The sequence below is a fragment of the Sus scrofa genome, chromosome 18 (genome assembly GCF_054392235.1).
Source record: "Sus scrofa isolate SSC_HxYL_T2T_F1_AM1 chromosome 18, Sscrofa_HxYL_maternal_Yorkshire_Landrace_v2.0, whole genome shotgun sequence".
Lineage (NCBI taxonomy): Eukaryota > Metazoa > Chordata > Mammalia > Artiodactyla > Suidae > Sus > Sus scrofa.
This window is the reverse complement of record NC_139400.1, coordinates 55,347,082-55,363,290: the sequence shown is the minus strand read 5'-3', so window position 1 is coordinate 55,363,290 and position 16,209 is coordinate 55,347,082. Positions and strand designations below refer to the sequence as shown.

At 45.0% G+C, this 16,209-nt stretch overlaps 1 protein-coding gene and 1 long non-coding RNA gene across 2 annotated transcripts in view; both read right to left on the bottom strand.

The window, feature by feature from the left end:
• Positions 1–16,209, bottom strand: part of LOC146395063 (uncharacterized) — a 137,574-nt gene that overhangs the window by 79,273 nt on the left and 42,092 nt on the right. The window lies entirely within an intron of this gene.
• Positions 38–2,530, bottom strand: LOC146395064 (uncharacterized). Its single transcript, XM_085005611.1, has 3 exons — positions 2,479–2,530; positions 2,024–2,132; positions 38–1,877 (listed from the first exon to the last, which is right to left on the bottom strand). Exons 1-3 carry the CDS (start codon positions 2,528–2,530, stop codon positions 827–829), a joined length of 1,212 nt encoding a protein of 403 aa, XP_084861737.1. The 3' UTR covers positions 38–826.

The following is a 16,209-nucleotide window of genomic DNA, read 5'->3' as shown; positions in this document are numbered from 1 at the left end:
TGTCTTCCTCCAGAAGTTTCTTCTGCAGGTGTGCTCCCCCCACCCCCACCCGCAGCTAAGACAAAGAATAACTCGTTAAAAGCAATTTAGCTCAGGATGCTACCGATAATGGAACGGGTCATTAATTATGGAAAGTTACTGCCGCAGTCAGCAGGAGCAAATGCCCAACAGAAATGGTGTTCTAAGAGCCCGGTTCGACACACTCTGGTCGCAATGTCACAGCGAGCAGGCTGCAGCAATTACACACCCTCCCCCTCCTTCCCACCCATCCCAGATTAGACCCTATTCCCGGTCGAACCCCACCTCCTCCTCCGTCCTGCTATTTAAACTTTTGCAAGCAGCTAACTCACTCCATCCAACTTGTGGCAACTTTTTACCTCCTTAACTGGAAAAGTTGGTGGGGGAGGGGGCTGCACGAAGACGAATTCTCGGAGCTGGAAGAGTTAAAGGGGGAGCGAATACAAGCCCAGGAAATGCCCCGCAGATGGGACGGCCCAGAAAAGCAAGGCTGTGCGGGGCCTCCACGGCGGCTCCCCTTCCCCCAGCCATTCCCACCACTCTATTCCCGGTCTTCCCGCAGCCCGCACCCAGCCCCAGAACTCGCGTCTATGCAGTCCTCTTCTCTCCGCTCCACCCACCCACTTCCTTAGGATTCTCCCTGCCCTAGTAGGCAGAGAGTTTCCCGCGGATCCCGTGTACACACAACCTTCCCCCTGGAACACAGACCCCCCAACACTACCCCTCTGCTCTGAGCCCCGGCCCTGCACCTCCTGCCCCTGCAGTCGCGGCGGCCATCCGCCCCCCCAATCCCGACAGCCCCCTCCCCCTACCTACCGCACCTGAACAGCTGTTGCACCCGTGCAACAGGTCTGGAAAGTGTCTTCCCCATCTTTCCCCCCCGCCAACCGCCCGCCACCGTCCCCTCCCCTACAACCTCCCCAGAGCCAGACGCGGAGGGGCAGTGGGCTGCGTCCCCCGGGCCGGGGGGCACAGGCTGCTGGCGAAGTGCGGGGTGCCCGGAGGCGCCGGGGACTGCGGGCGAGTGGTCGCGCTCTGGCCTCCCTGGGCCAGGGCGCCTTCCCGCGTGGCCCCTCCTTCGCCCGCTGCAGACTCCCCAGCCTGCCCCTCCAGCGCCGGCCGCCAGGCATTCCCGGGCCGGCTCCCCCCCTTGCGCTCCGCTCCGCTCCCTTCCATCTTGACTTTTGCCGACGTGGAAATTTTGGGTTTGGAGACGACCTGCGCTCTTATTGGCTGCCGGCGGGCGGGGTCGGAGGTCACGGCTGCTCTCGCTATTCCGCGCCAAGGGGAGCCGCAAAGCGGCTCGTGTCAAGTCAGCAGGTTCCCTCCGCCTCTCCGGGGTCACGTGCGCCCCGGGCAGGCCCGGGAGCCACCTCCTTATGCAAATAGAGCAGCCGTGCGGGTCGGAGGGCGGGGCGGAGGCGGGAGTGGGCGGGGGCGCGGGGGGCGGGGGCGCGGCTCGCCTGCGGGGCCCGGGGAGGGGCCGCGAGGGGCGGGGTCCTCCAGGTGGCCACCTGGCTCGGCGTCCCGCCCCGCCCCCTGACCGCCCCACCCTACCCGGGTCCCCCTGCCCCTTCTGCCTCCGGCGAGGTTGCCCTCGGACCTTGTCCCCGGCCAGCCTCGATGGGCCTGGGGAACCCGCGTTTCGAAAAGTGCCCCTCGCTGCCCGCTTGCTCTGCAGTCCCTTCCACCAGACCCGAGCTGAGCCCTGGTTGGGCCAAGGGCCTCCTGGGCCGGGGAAAGGGAGGCGGCGAGGCTGCCTGCAGGGCAGAGGACGAAATGGAAACCTCGGGGAGGGCAGTTTCCTCCTTTGGCAGGGAGTTGAGAGAACAAATAGCGAGATTCCCGGTAAGAGTATTCTAGGACAAAGCAAAATCAAGAATTCACCGGGGTTAAAAGTACTCCCTTTTAACTGTCCACAACAGCCCCCCCCCCCCGCAAATAAAAAGGAGCCAAAATACTAAAAGTACCAGTTCTGATTTAAAACAAGTCTGCAAGGACTAACCGAAAGGCCAGCCCATAGCCACCGATCGCCTGCTGAGTACTGAGCAGCCAGAGTGGAACCCAGGACGCGTTCTCCTCCCCACCCCTGGATGGAGGTGTGACTTGGGGAGCTCAGAATTCCTTGAGAAGTCGCGGGGCCTGCAAAAGGAATCAGTTCTTAACGTAGTTCCCCAAGCTCGCCAAGGAAGGTGCTTTTCTAGAAAGAAAGGGAATCGATGAATGGCCACATGACCAGGACCTCTTCCTTCCCTCCCCCTTCCCCAAGGAAAAGAAAAGTAACAGCAATGCAAAGGTAGAGCCCGTATTATAAATGCTGACTCTGCTGATGACTGTAAAATCTGCTCGCTTCGAGTCACCAAGAAAAAGGCAAGGGGCTGCATTTTTAAAAATATACATCTCAGAACTGGTCTAGTTATTTTTTTCCTTGGTATAATAAAATATCTGTATCATCTTTACCATTTTTCCATCTTAAGTCTGAGCGAATGATACAGAAAAGCAAAAGATACATTTTCATGGGAAGATTCTTACCTGTAAAATTCTTCCCATCCTCTCTTCTTAATTTACTCTCTCCTTCTCCCCATTTCCCCCTATGGAAAGATAAATCATTGCTGCTTCCAACAGTTTTATCCTCAAGGATCTTTCCACTCTCCTTTCTCTTTCCTCTGCACACTTGGCTTATCTGACCCTTTCCGGGTTTGCTGGGGCCTCTCCCCTGGCATTGTCTCCTGCAGCCCCCAACCCCCTCCTCGGCCAAGGCCTGCCGGCAGCGCTTGCTGGGCCTCAGAGTTGGTCCCGGCTCTGCCGCCTGTTCTGTTGTGTGCACTGGAATATTGATTTTTCAGTGTGTGCGCGCCGGCTCTGTAAAAATCAATATTTCAGTAGCTCGAGCACAGCGCAGGGCAGTGTAATGGAGCCGGCCTGCTGATGTAACGTGCGGGGTCCACCCTCAGCGATTGAGGTCAGTCAGAAAATGGCAGTGTGCTTTCCTATTGCATTGTTTGCTTCAGCGAGAAGGAAGGAGTTTGCGTACCGTCGTGTACATCAAATTCCCCGACAGGGGGACCTTAGTGCTGCTGGGTGACGTGCGGACCAAGTTAGAAAGTTAAATATTCTCAGGCAAAAATGTAGTGAACACATCCGATTATCTGCTCTAAGAACTCCTACATAAGACACTGGGGCGGGGGGGAAGCTATTGTCTGCCCCAATCCCACCAAATTTCACAGTGAGACAATAAACACAGGCTCACTACAGGAAAGGGCTAGGGTTCATCTGTTAATACTGGGTATCCGGATCATTATTAATCCACAGCCCCTCGAATTTGCTTTGGATTAATGAGGACAAGAGATTTCTGGCATGATTTGAAGAAAAAAAATAATAATGGGGCTGATTTGGGGGCCATCCTGGTGACATTTGCAGTAATGTGGAAAGATGCTGGGCTTAGAGTCAGGCCAGTGGGTTCTGGCCAGACGTGCCCCATTAGGGACGCCTTTCTCATCTCTTTACCAGTCTGGGCCTCAGGGATTTTACCTACAAATTAAAGGGTTAGACTAAAGGACCCCTGAATACCCTCTAGCTAACACCTAGGATTCTACAGAAAAAAAAATAAAGTCTTCAAAAACAAAATTGAGTGTATACCATGGATAAGAAAAATAAGACTAACAACAGACATGTTGTAGAAACAGAAGGTAGATATGTTCTTGCTCTAGTTGTGTATTTTATTTTCTTTTAAATTATATTCCAGGACAATCTTATGAGGGTAAATTGACCACTTTTTTAATGCACTTCTTTTGACCTAGCATTTCTGAGTTTTTCCTAAAGAAATTATAAATATCACTGGAAAAATGTTTATCATTGCCAATTTTAGACTCTGGAAACATTAGAAACCAATAATAGGAGGTGTATTAAATAAAATTGGCATTTCTTCAGGGAAACGCATCTATTGAGCATGGTGGTTCTGAATGTATACTAAAATAATCTAAAAGTTGCATTTCTTGAAATGTACATACAGTTTAAATCTCTATCTATATATACTTCATCATGGTTAAGGAGAGATGTGATGACAAAAGCAGAGATGAGCTTTGGAGCCAGATGGCTTGACTTCAAGTCTCTGTCTACCACTAACTAGCTGTGTAGCCTTGGTAAACTATAAACTAAGTATACTAGTTTCCTATTACTGCTGTAACAAAATAACCACAAACTTGGTGGCTTAAGACAACACGGATGCATTATCTGACAGTTCTAGAGATAATCCAAAAGAGGTTTCATTGGGGCCAAATGTCCCCAATGGAGGCTCAAGGGGAGAACCTGTTTGCTCGCCTTTTCCAGAGGCTGCCTGCACCCCTTGTCTTGTGGCCCCTTCTTCCATCTTCAAAACACAGCTTTGAAGCTCCCGTCTCTGCTTTTGTCATCACATCTCTCTGAAGCGCACCCTCCTGCTTCCTTTTTAAAAGGATCTTTGTGATTACAGGGGGCCCACGTGGATAATCCAAGATACTCTCCCCATCTCAAGATTCTTAACTTAATCACATCTGAAAAGTTCCTATAGCCACATAAGGTGACACATCCATAGGTTGCAGAGATTAGGAAGGGGACGTCTTAGGGGCCATTATTCTGTCTATCATGTAGGGCTAAAATCAAGCTGTCACCAGGACAATGTTCCTTTCTGAAGACTCTCAGGGGGAATTTGTCTCCTTGCCTTTTCCACCTTCTAGAGTCTGCCTGCATTTCTTGGCTCATGGTCCCCTTCCTTATTCTTTAAAGCCAGCAATGGCTGGTGGAATCTTTCTCCGGTTGTATCACTTCCATGCTGACTTTTCTGCCTCCCCCTTCCACGTTTAAGAACCCTCGTGATTACATTGAGCCCATCTGGGTAAGCCAGGATAATCTCCCTATTTTAGGGGCAGCTCATTAGCAGTCTTAATTCCATCTGCTACCTTAATTACCATTTGGCGTGTAACACAACGTAGTCACAGGTTCCTGGAATTAGGATGTGGCCATCTTTGGAAAACTTATTCTTCTGCCTGCTGCACTCAAAATAATGGTCATAGTCTGTGTAGTAAGGTTGTGGAGAGCAGAAGAATCAATACATGTGAAGGGTTTAGAACAGTGCCTGGCCCATAGTAAGCACTCCACACTAACAAGCCCATAGTAACCCTTCAATAATTATTTGTTATTGTTGTTATCTGGAAAGAAACTACAGAATAGAAGCTGCAGGTACATCTGGAAGGTGGGATGAAAGCTGATTTTTACTTTATTTTGCTCATGTGTTCCCTTTTTCTACCACAGCCATGGATTACTTGAGAACCTTTCCAATTTTTAAATAAAAACAAGACAAACCCATAAAAGAGGTTGTCATAGTAAAATAGGACACCACTTTAATTTGGGGTTAAAAGGTTCAGGTACTCATCTCAGCCCTACAGCTAACACAAATTATGATATTGAGCACGTTGCCTTCCCTCGACTGTATTTCAATTTTTCTCATTGATAATATGAGGGAGATTTACTATATATTTTGCAAAGTCATTCTAGTTCTAAATACCGTACATCTGAAATTTGAAACATCAACAAGTTGAGAAGCGATAGGAAACACTGCTTAGTAAATAAAGAACACCTACAAAGATCAGTAAGGAAAAAGATAGCCTTATAAGAAAAAAGCTTTATAAGGGTAAAAGGCAGAAACAGCCATTTCAGAGAATAAAAACAAATGCTAAAAAGCATAGTAAAGGTGTTAAGCCTAGCTCACAATGAGGAAATACAATTTGAGACTTCAATGAGATATCATTTTATACCCACTAGGTTGGCAAAAATCTAGAAGCCTGACAACGTGAAAAATAGGAGATGATGTGAACGAATGGGAATGGTTGTATAGAGCTTCTGGGAGTCGAAATTGGTACGACTACTTTGGAAAGCAATGTGACATGCCCTTGTATTGTTTATCATGTAACTTGAACATCGACATACCTGAGGTCCGGCATTTCCACCCAGAAAAACTCTTGCACATACACACTGGGAGCTGGGCATGTGGAAGGTCATAGCACCACCGCTCATGACATTAAAACACGAAAAATCTCACCGCAGAATGGATAAACCATGCTCAGCTCACAGAGAGGATTATTATATAGCAACGAAAATGAACAACTCCTCACATGGCCACAGATCAAGCTTAAAAATACAGCATTGATAACAATGAAAAAAAAAAAACCCGATCATGCTATTTACAAATATCATGATGTCATTTTATAAAGTCCAAACATAAGCAAAACCAAACTGCATATTTTTAAGGGTTCATAATCAATGGCTAAAGGCAAGAAAAATAGTAAACAAAAAATTCAGGATAGTGGTTACTGATGGGGTGTGGAGGGAAGGAGGGTGGGGGATGTAACTGGTAACACTCCAGTTCTTAAATGGGACAGTAGGCTCCTAAGTGTTCATTTAATTATGCATCATAACTTGCATACATGTGAGATGCATACTTTTCGTATCTACAAACTGTTTAAAGTGATTTTTTTTTAAAAAAAGAATACTTTTTAGGGGTTTCTATAGTCTGATCTAGGATGCTTTACTTCCTGTAACTGATGCTAATCTCTTAGATTCCTTTCAAAGTCATAAAAGCAGACTCTTTATTGTTAATTTGCTCTTTGCAATTCTGCTAGTTAAACAGACTTCACAACAGCCTGTGCTCGTGCAACAGTTATTTTCAGTTTATGCTCCAAAAGAACCTTATATTCTCTGAGAGCCACACCACAGGAGGGTTATACCTACAGAAAAAGTACCTGCAAAGGTCTCCTGCAGCCCATCTTCTGTGTGCCCCAGAGCTGGCCATTTTGGCACCTTCTGCAACAGGGGGCTAAGCTGTGAGGTTCATAAATATCCAGCCCAGCCCAGGTAAATCTGTTACTGCTCCAATTCATTACAGTGTTTGTTTCAAAGCTGAAGAATCACTTTTCTTGTTCCCCTGATTTTTTTTTCTCCATTGCCTAAGGTTTGTCCATCTATTCATGGTCCAGAGGGGCTGGGTCTCACATCCTGCAACACTGCTGGCATTTGTGTAGTTTTTTAACTTCCATCTTGATCCCATAGTTTCCCAAAGAATAACCCAGCTCTGTTGATTTGGCTTTCTATTTCCTTGACTCTAAGTGAAGCATTTGGAAGCAATTATCAGAACTCAGGGGTACCTCAAATATCAATGTTTCCGATGAGGGGCTTGGCTTGCACAGGGTTTGCCAAATGAGCTTGATGCCAAGTGCATGGAGACGATGGATGGGAGCAGCCTTTGGGGCAACAGTGACACCTGGCAACCAAATGTCACCACTTCCGTTCACCTTTAGCTGTTGGGAACCTTAAACACATCAGTTGGGTGAAGCACTGGTGTGTAAGACTCACTATGTAAAAGGGAATGATCCCCAAGTTGTTACCTCTGTGTGAGGCCCTCATTTTTGGAGACAAAAAACATTTTTAACTTTGTATCATGAAAAATTCCCAAAAATCTACAAAAGGAAAAACAGTGTAATGTAAATACGCTCTAGAAAATAGATATACAAATCATATCAAAATGTAATAAAATCCATCATCTATCACCAGTCACCCAGCATGAATTATAAACTCATGAACGGTCTTGTTTCATTTGTATCTCTCACCCTTTCCAGGATTATTCTGAAGCAAATCCCTAGTATCATGAGGTGTAGATATTGTGAAGGGATTATTGTGATACATCATCTCCAAAGTCCTAAGAGAGCATATTAATGGCAACTCTGAGTGCAGTCTCCCTTTGCAACATTCTTGCAAGCTATTTATTTTAATCAGTTAAATAAATGAGAGGCCAAAGTTCTTCCCACTTAAGATTACTTTCAACTTCTCCTCGGAGGGCTTTCTTGGATAAATTCAAGATATGGAGAATTACTGCGGGCCTTTATAGTTGGGGGCAGTAGGAGAGCAACAGAAGGATTTAACTTTTTTAAGGTTTCTGCTTCTTTAGTCTCACCATCAACAGAGTATTGAAAGGGTCAAGAAATAGCATCAGGTCTATTACAGTAACCTTAGCTGGTCTCTCTAATCCATCCTACATAAAGTTATCTTCCTAAAGCACTCTTTAGGAAGCCCATTCTTTTAACAAATGTGTGTGTCTATTATGTGCAGAACCTTGTGCTAGATGTGGGAGGGGATTTAAAGACAATCCGATATGGCTCCCATTCTATAGTTTGTCTGGTCTTTGTCCTGGGTTCCTGGGAGAGGGTTTCAAAACCCTCAAAATTTTCCAAATGATGAGAGTGGCTTTCTTATTCATGGGGGACCCTTTATGATAAGGAGATGACTCATGAGGGCTGATCATGATGGAATGATCAATTGTGTGATTCCAGGGTTGGGGCTTTGATCCAGGTGTTATCAATCAGATCTCCAGGGAAGGAAGAGGGGCTGGAGATTGAATCCGGTCATGTGGCCAATGATTCAATCATTCACACCGGAATAATGAAACCCCAATACAAAACCTGAGATACCCAAAGCTCGGGTGAGCTTCCTGGTTGGTGAACACATCAAGGTGCCCAAAAGGATGGGGTATTATGCTGAGTCCACACTGAAAGGACACAGAAACTCTGTGCCTAAGACCTTTGCCTTATGTGTCTCTTCACTGGGCTTGCTGACATCCTTCATAATCCTTTATGATAAAACGGTAATCATAAGTATAGAGCTTTCCTGAGTTTTATGTCCTTCTCATGAAGAATCAAACCTGAGAGAGTTGAGGGAACCCCTGAATTTGTAGCTGGTTGGTCGGAGGTGCAGATGGCCTGGGGACCTCCTGCGGTGCAGCTGGTGTTTGAACAAGACAGGAGGGCCATTTTGCCAAGGTCTATGCCCTTCACCTATGGAGTCTGCAGTAGCTCAGAACTGCATTGCAGCACCACAGTTTTCCCACCATCAAAACTTCACTGATTAGTAGAGGCGATAAGACATAGATGATGAAAATTAAAACTATCATACAATAGTTGCAGATGTGCTGTGGGAGACAACAGACCGGAAAGAGAACTTGCAACTAGGGACAACTGGAGGAGGCCTACTGAGAAGGTGGCCCTGCCTAGAGCCTTAAAAGATAAGGGCCAGGCATGAAAAAAGAATGAAATAATGCCATTTGCAGCAACATGGATGGACCTAGAGATTATTATACTAACTGAAGTTAAACAGAGAAAGACAAATACCACATGATGTCACTTATATGTGGAATCTAAGAAAATGAGACAAATCAACTTATTTACAAAACAGAAACATACTCACAGATTTCGAAAACAAATTTATGGTTACCAAAGGGGAAAAGGGAGGGGGAGGGATAAATTAGGAGTATGGGATTAATAGATATACAACACTATATATAAAATAAACAGCAAGGTCCTACTATATAACACAGGAAACTATATTCAATCTTATAATAACCTATAATGCAAAAGAATCTGAAGCTGTTAGTACACCTGGAGCTAACACAATATTGTAAATCAACTAGAGATAAATATTTTTAATACATGAATTTTTTAAAAAAGATAAGATTTGGGATTTGGACTTACAGAAATTATAATAACTAGTATTTAATGAGTGCTTACACTGCATCATGCCCTGATCTAGTTCTTTTTTTTTTTTTTTTTGTATTTTGTCTTTTTGTTGTTGTTGTTGCTGTTGCTATTTCTTGGGCCGCTCCTGAGGCATATGGAGGTTCCCAGGCTAGGGGTCGAATTGGCGCTGTAGCCACCGGCCTACGCCAGAGCCACAGCAACGCGGGATCCGAGCCGCGTCTGCAACCTACACCACAGCTCACGGCAACGCCGGATCGTTAACCCACTGAGCAAGGGCAGGGTCCGAACCCGCAACCTCATGGTTCCTAGTCGGATCCGTTAACCACTGCGCCACGACGGGAACTCCCTGATCTAGTTCTTTACATCTAACAAATGATTCAGCACACACAGTCCGGCAAGGTTGCATTATTATTCCTCTTCTACAGGAGCATAAATTGAGACACCCAGGGACCAAACAACTTGCCAGAGTTTGCATAGCTAATAAGTGCAAACTGGCACTTGAACCCAGATGATCAAAGTCTAGCCCCCACATCTTCAGCCACTATGTTTGACTGCCTTTCAGCTGAGAGGAAAGAATATTCCAGGAGGAGAGAACAGCAGAAACAGATGGGAGAGCAGAGGTATAAACATAAGGGAAAAGGAATAATGTCAGATAGGTGCTTTGAATGCCAGCCCAATGGCTCTGAACTTGACTTAGGAGGCACTGGGAACCAAAGGTTCTTGAGCATGGGGCTTTGTCATGGGATTCTCTGGACTTTGAGGCACTGTAGGAATGTAGGGAAATTACCAGTGAAAGCATGGTCCACTCCAACCCAGGATGCCGCTCTCCCCCTCCTAAAGGATGAATCACTTTCTGCCTGGTACTCAGGTTGTAGGGTAGAGACTAGAAGAGCTCTCAGAGGGAGCTGCTCATTCTCATCTTCAATCTCCCATGGCAGTTGGCCAAATGCACACTGTAGGCACTCGAGTGTTTGTAGAATAAGCGGAAATTATACTAGGTTGCACCATATCAAAGCATCAACATTTGACCCCTTTTCACCTATAAACATGGCAATTAATTATGGTTTCAATCTATTTTAATTCATTGTTTACTATGATACACAGATTGACTAATGTTAAACTTCAAGTATATTCATTGTTAAAGGTATTAAAGTAGGCATTAGAAACTTTAAATTATGCTATACATAATTTAAACCAGAATGTATGCATATATTGTAATATATTTGTACACAGAGACTATATATATAGTACCTATATGTATATCTAATATACATATATATTAGCATATTGTAGAATATATATGTGTGTGTGTGTGTATAGATAAAGATATAAAAGCCTGGGGCAGGTTGTTTCTACAAGGAATATTATCCATGTAATCTGATGCTGATGTCAAATCAGAAGCTCACACTCCATCCAGAACAGGTTTATAAACTTGACGGAAAGCTCAGTCTGGATCAAAAATGAGGAGGGAGAAAGAGAAACAAGAAAGTTGGATAAACTTTATCCAGGAGTTGATGCTAGATACAGTGTTTCATAGAGGACTCTTTGTGTATTTAGAGGGTAAGAGGTCATTGTCAGCTGCCTTCAACCAAGAAGTTAGAAAATTTTAATAGGTATATGTCACCTTTGAGATGATGTCATCAGTCACAGGAAAAAGATGAGCTGATGGCAGCATCCCCAGTAAAGCTAAAGAGACCTGCCCACTTGGGAATCCTCGCTGACCATGGCTGCTTCCACAGAGGGCCAGGCATCAAAGCTAAACACCGAAGGGAAGCCATCACCTGTGCAGATTATGCAACGGCAGTAACAAGGGATTCAAACAGCATGAGGAGAGCGTGTAGCAGGCAGCCCGGACTTCACGGCCATCCCAAACTCCCAGCAAGGAGTCTACAGGTACACAAGAATCACAATTCAAGGAGAAAGGGAATTTAAAGTAGATTGAAACCCAACTCAAAATCCTGCCTGGCAAGTCTGTCTTTATTCCATATGTTTGCTTAGTTTAATTGAACAGGAGATTGTAAAAGACAATTTATTCCTGAAAGCAGTTCAGACTGCTTGTTACTTCCTGACTCTCCTGAAACAGACCTGCTAGTGGAAAAGATTTTTCCTCAAGAGTCTTTTCAAAAGTGCTCTGAACTAAATATTCAATAGAGATAATTATTTCCAAGCTAGAGGAAGTTGAGCTGGACTAGACGTGTGAATCACAACTTTCGAGTTGCACACACAGACTGCTCACTCCCAAGGTCTGGAAGTAGAGCCAAGTTGAAGGGCAAATGTTCCCCCTAAATTAAAACAATTTTGGTCAAATGGCATCAGGTGTATCTTACATTTACCAATCAGTAGAAAATTCTGTTACAAATCTCAAACAATGTAATCTTTCTTTCTCTTTCCTTTTTAGGGCTGAACCTGCAGCACATGTAAGTTCCCAGGCTAGGGGCTGAATCAGAGCTGCCACCACTGGCCTACACCACAGCCATGGCCACTCGGGATCCAAGCCTCATCTGCGACTTATGCCACAGTTTGTGACAACGCCAGACCCTTAACCCACTGAGTCAGGCCAGGGATTGAACCTGCATCCTCATGGATAGTAGTCGGGTTTTTAACCCACTGAGCTGCAAACAATGTAATTTTCCAACACTATAGTCAGAAAAACTCAGCCTCTAGTCTTTAAACTTCATAATCAGTACAGAGTTTACGCCTCAGATGCTGACCTTACTAAGTGGAATCTATCGTGTGCTTCCTAATATAAACCCCCATAAACAGCACCTTTTGAAGAGCAACCTCTTATTGCCGCCAACCCCCCAAAACCACATATACAAGTACCCCCAACCACTCTTTAAATTTCCCAATTTTTTGGTCCCATGGAAATAAGAGTTGAGTCCCAACTGAGTTGCTTTTCTTTTTCTCCAGGTTCCCAGGAGTTTTCTTTTCAAGAGAAGAGAGGTTCAGGGATCAGTTCTCTGAGCTAGGATATCTTGCAGAGTCTGGTCTGCAGTTGCCTTGAATCCTATAAAGTAGGGTGGCCCCCACCGGGCACCCCAGTTTGCTTACTCTCTTGCTTTTTCCCTTCCCCTCGTTCAGTTCCTCCTGCTCTAACATGAAAGCCTGTTTTGCCAGAAGCCCCGCTTTCTGGGAGGCATGAGAAACCGCAAGGACTCAGGGAAACCTAGAGAACAGATTTCTAAATGGAGAGGCCAGTTCTAAGTGCTTAGAACCATCTCCCCTTATTTTCAGTCTACTGGACATCGCATTTCCTGTTCAGATTCCCACTGGGGCTAAGAGATCTGGACAAGGGCCCTTTTCCCGGCCGTTATAACGTTCCTTTCCTCTGTTTCTCTCTGCTCTAAAGAGCTCTTCTTCGCCTTCCCTCTGGAAGAATGCCCGGAACTACATGAAATAGTGCGCCCAGCCCGCACTCAGAGCTCCCTACCCACCCCCCACCCTCCTTCTGCCTGACCATCTAATGTAATATCCATTACTCAAGGTTTCCCCGCACTCTCCCCAAACTGTAAGCCACCAGAGGGTGGGGACTTTGGCGTTTACAGCTGTGTTTCCAGAGTCCAGCACACACATTGTGGGCAATCTAGAAGTACTTGCTGAATGAATGAATACATGTGCCTAGACTGGATGATATAAATGAAGAGAATGAAGAAGAAACTTACATAAAACAACTTTTCTAATAGTTTTTCATAGATCGGTGTGATTAATACCTGGTCAAGTGTTATAGGATCACCCAATGGGTATTAAAGCCACCAAGGACATTCTGGACCCATCCTTCAAAATAACTTTTGCTTTCAGATATATATATGATTTATATGATATATACTATATTATTATGTATTATATATATATATATAATATAAAAATAACTTTTGCTTTCAGATATATATATATAATAGCCTGACATTCTTTGTGGGATTTTTTTTTTTTTTTTTTGGCTTTTTGCCTTTTTGCCATTTCTAGGGCTGCTTCTGTGGCATGTGGAGGTTCCCAGGCTAGGGGTCAAATCGGAGCTGTAGCTGCCAGCCTACACCAGAGCCACAGCAACCCGGGATCCGAGCCTCGTCTGCAACCTACACCACAGCTCATGGCAACGCTGGATCCTTAACCCACTGAGCAAGGCCAGGGATCGAACCCACAACCTCATGGTTCCTAGTTGGATTCAAGTTAACCACTGAGCCACGACGGGAACTCCCAGGATTTTTTTATTTTTTAAAGAATTAATCTGTTAGACAAGGACGTACAACACTTTTCTTTAAGACAAAATATGGAGTCATATCAAACAGTTTTTCTTTCTTTGAATGCCTCAACCACCAACAACCTCTTAAAGTAATTTGATTATCATTTTGGAGCAAAGTCACCTTCACCAACGCTCATATGAATAGAACATATGCCTTTTTTAAGCAATGTCCTTTTAAGCTATTAGCTACAGAATCATCGGGTACTTTCTAAAAGGTTCAGAACTAGTCAGAAAGCTTGTTTCTCTAAAAAAATGAAAGACAAGGGAAAGGGAGAAGACTACGTTATAACCTCATTTAAGCTTCCAGAATGATTCAACTTCTTGTCATTTCACTTTTCCATATATTGCCGATGCCACAGTAAAGTGTTTGATTTACTCAGGATCAAGGAATCGCTTGTGAAATCCAAAGCTGATGAGGGCATGATGATAAATGCAGCTCTGTTCAAACTGACCAACCCATACAGCAGGGATGCCTCTGCTCTGGATTCAATTTGGCTTATTAAATATGAGTTGCCCTCCTGGAGCTGGGACTGATCCTCAGGCTTATTCCTACCCACTGATGGGATTTTTTATTGCAAGATTCAATGACATCGACACTCCAGCCAGGGGCAACCTTTTACACGCTGCAAAACCCCAGCCGTTCCAGTGTTCTGCTCCTCCCGCCTGGAATTCCAGCTTTCTTTTGAATTACCAGGCACCATTCCAATGTGTTCTCTTTTATGCTTCGCGAACACGTTCGCAAATCTCCATAGAGCGCCCATCACCATGTTTGGAGATCAATGATTTTACCCCCAGGATCGCGGCTCGCCCTTGGGGTGCCTTTGCATGAACTAGAAAAAAACACCCCTTCCTTTGGAGGAGCCCAAAAACGATGGGGTAACACCAACTACGTGTTTTTATAAAGTTTAGGGGACAATTAGGGCGAGGGAGGGCAGTCCTCTGCCCTCCTCCTGGGCTCACCTCCACCACAAAACAAGAGAGGGCTTTCTCAACGACAACATTTTCTTGTCGCTTAGTTCAATTGCGAGATAGATCTTGTGGACACTCGTTGAGAGCTTTTCTGTAAAGACCAAATCTCTTCCAGAATAAATGGAATCTGGTCAACGTGTCATGTGAGAAAGATTTTTTTTTTTTTTTTAGAGATGAGACACTTGATTTTCAAGTGGTGCTTTGCAGGCTATCGGCCATTCAGTGACCTCTCACGTGTTCAGAGGTGGTCTATCTTGGGCGTTCTGTGAGAGCCAGAGGGGAAGATGCAGTGGTGCTTTCCTCTGGTGCCTGAGACCATCTAAAAATAACCTTGGTCCAGTCTCCCTCCCGCTGGCCCGTCTCGAAGGGGAGAGAGAAGGAAGAGAGATGTGCAAAGAGGCTGAGAGTTTTGTTACTGGGATCTCAATAATATCCCAATATCCTATATCTTTTTTTTTTCTCCTTTTTGTGGCCACACTTGCAGCATATGGAAGTTCCCAGGTGAGGGGTCGAATGGGAGCTGCAGCTACTGGCCTATACCACAGTCATGGCACCTCCAGATTCCAGCACATCTTCAACCTACAATGCGGCTTGAGGCAAAGCTGGATTCTTAACCCACTGAACGAGGCCAGGGATCAAACCTGCATCCTCATGGACACTACATCAGTGGGTTCTTAACCCCGCTGAGCCACAATAGGAACTCAACAATACCCTGACAAACAGTCTGGCTGCAATGGAGCACTGGAGGCTTTGCTTCCTGATCTTGGCCAACAATAGTGATGGCCACCAAAGCTTACTCTGTCTGGAGAGTCCCCTTCTCCATAGGCTTAAGGCTCACCTCGACCAGGGGAGAGCTACACCTGCTCTTCCACCCTCATTTTCTCAGCCATGCTCCAAGCACTTTGACATATATTACTCGACCTTCTGGTACAGCCAAAAGTCCCTAAGACTTCAGGGAATCTTAGGTTTTAACCATAAAGATAATCTCAGTGTTTGCAAACCTCTGACTTCCCCTCATAGTAAAAAAAAACTTCTCATTGCAATGTGGTATACACAAAACTATATAAACATAGACTTAACTGAAAAGGTTTTGGAAAAAAATATTTAGTCATATAATAAGTACTACACCCTAATAGTTTATATTTTATTCTTTGTTTTTCTAATGCTGATCCCAACTCACTAGATTGATTTCATGGTTCACTAATGCACTGGGGCCTACAGCAGGATCACTGATCTACTTTGATCTCTGTATGTTATAGAGCAAGAAACTGAAGTCAGGAAAGGTTAAGCAATCTGGACAAGGCTGCATGGCCACTGCCTGGTGGCAGAACCAGGACCAAAACCCAGGTAGCGAAATCTTCTAACTTAGCTAATTATTAATGATAAACACTCTTCTTGCAAAACAATGAGCAAAGGCTGTGC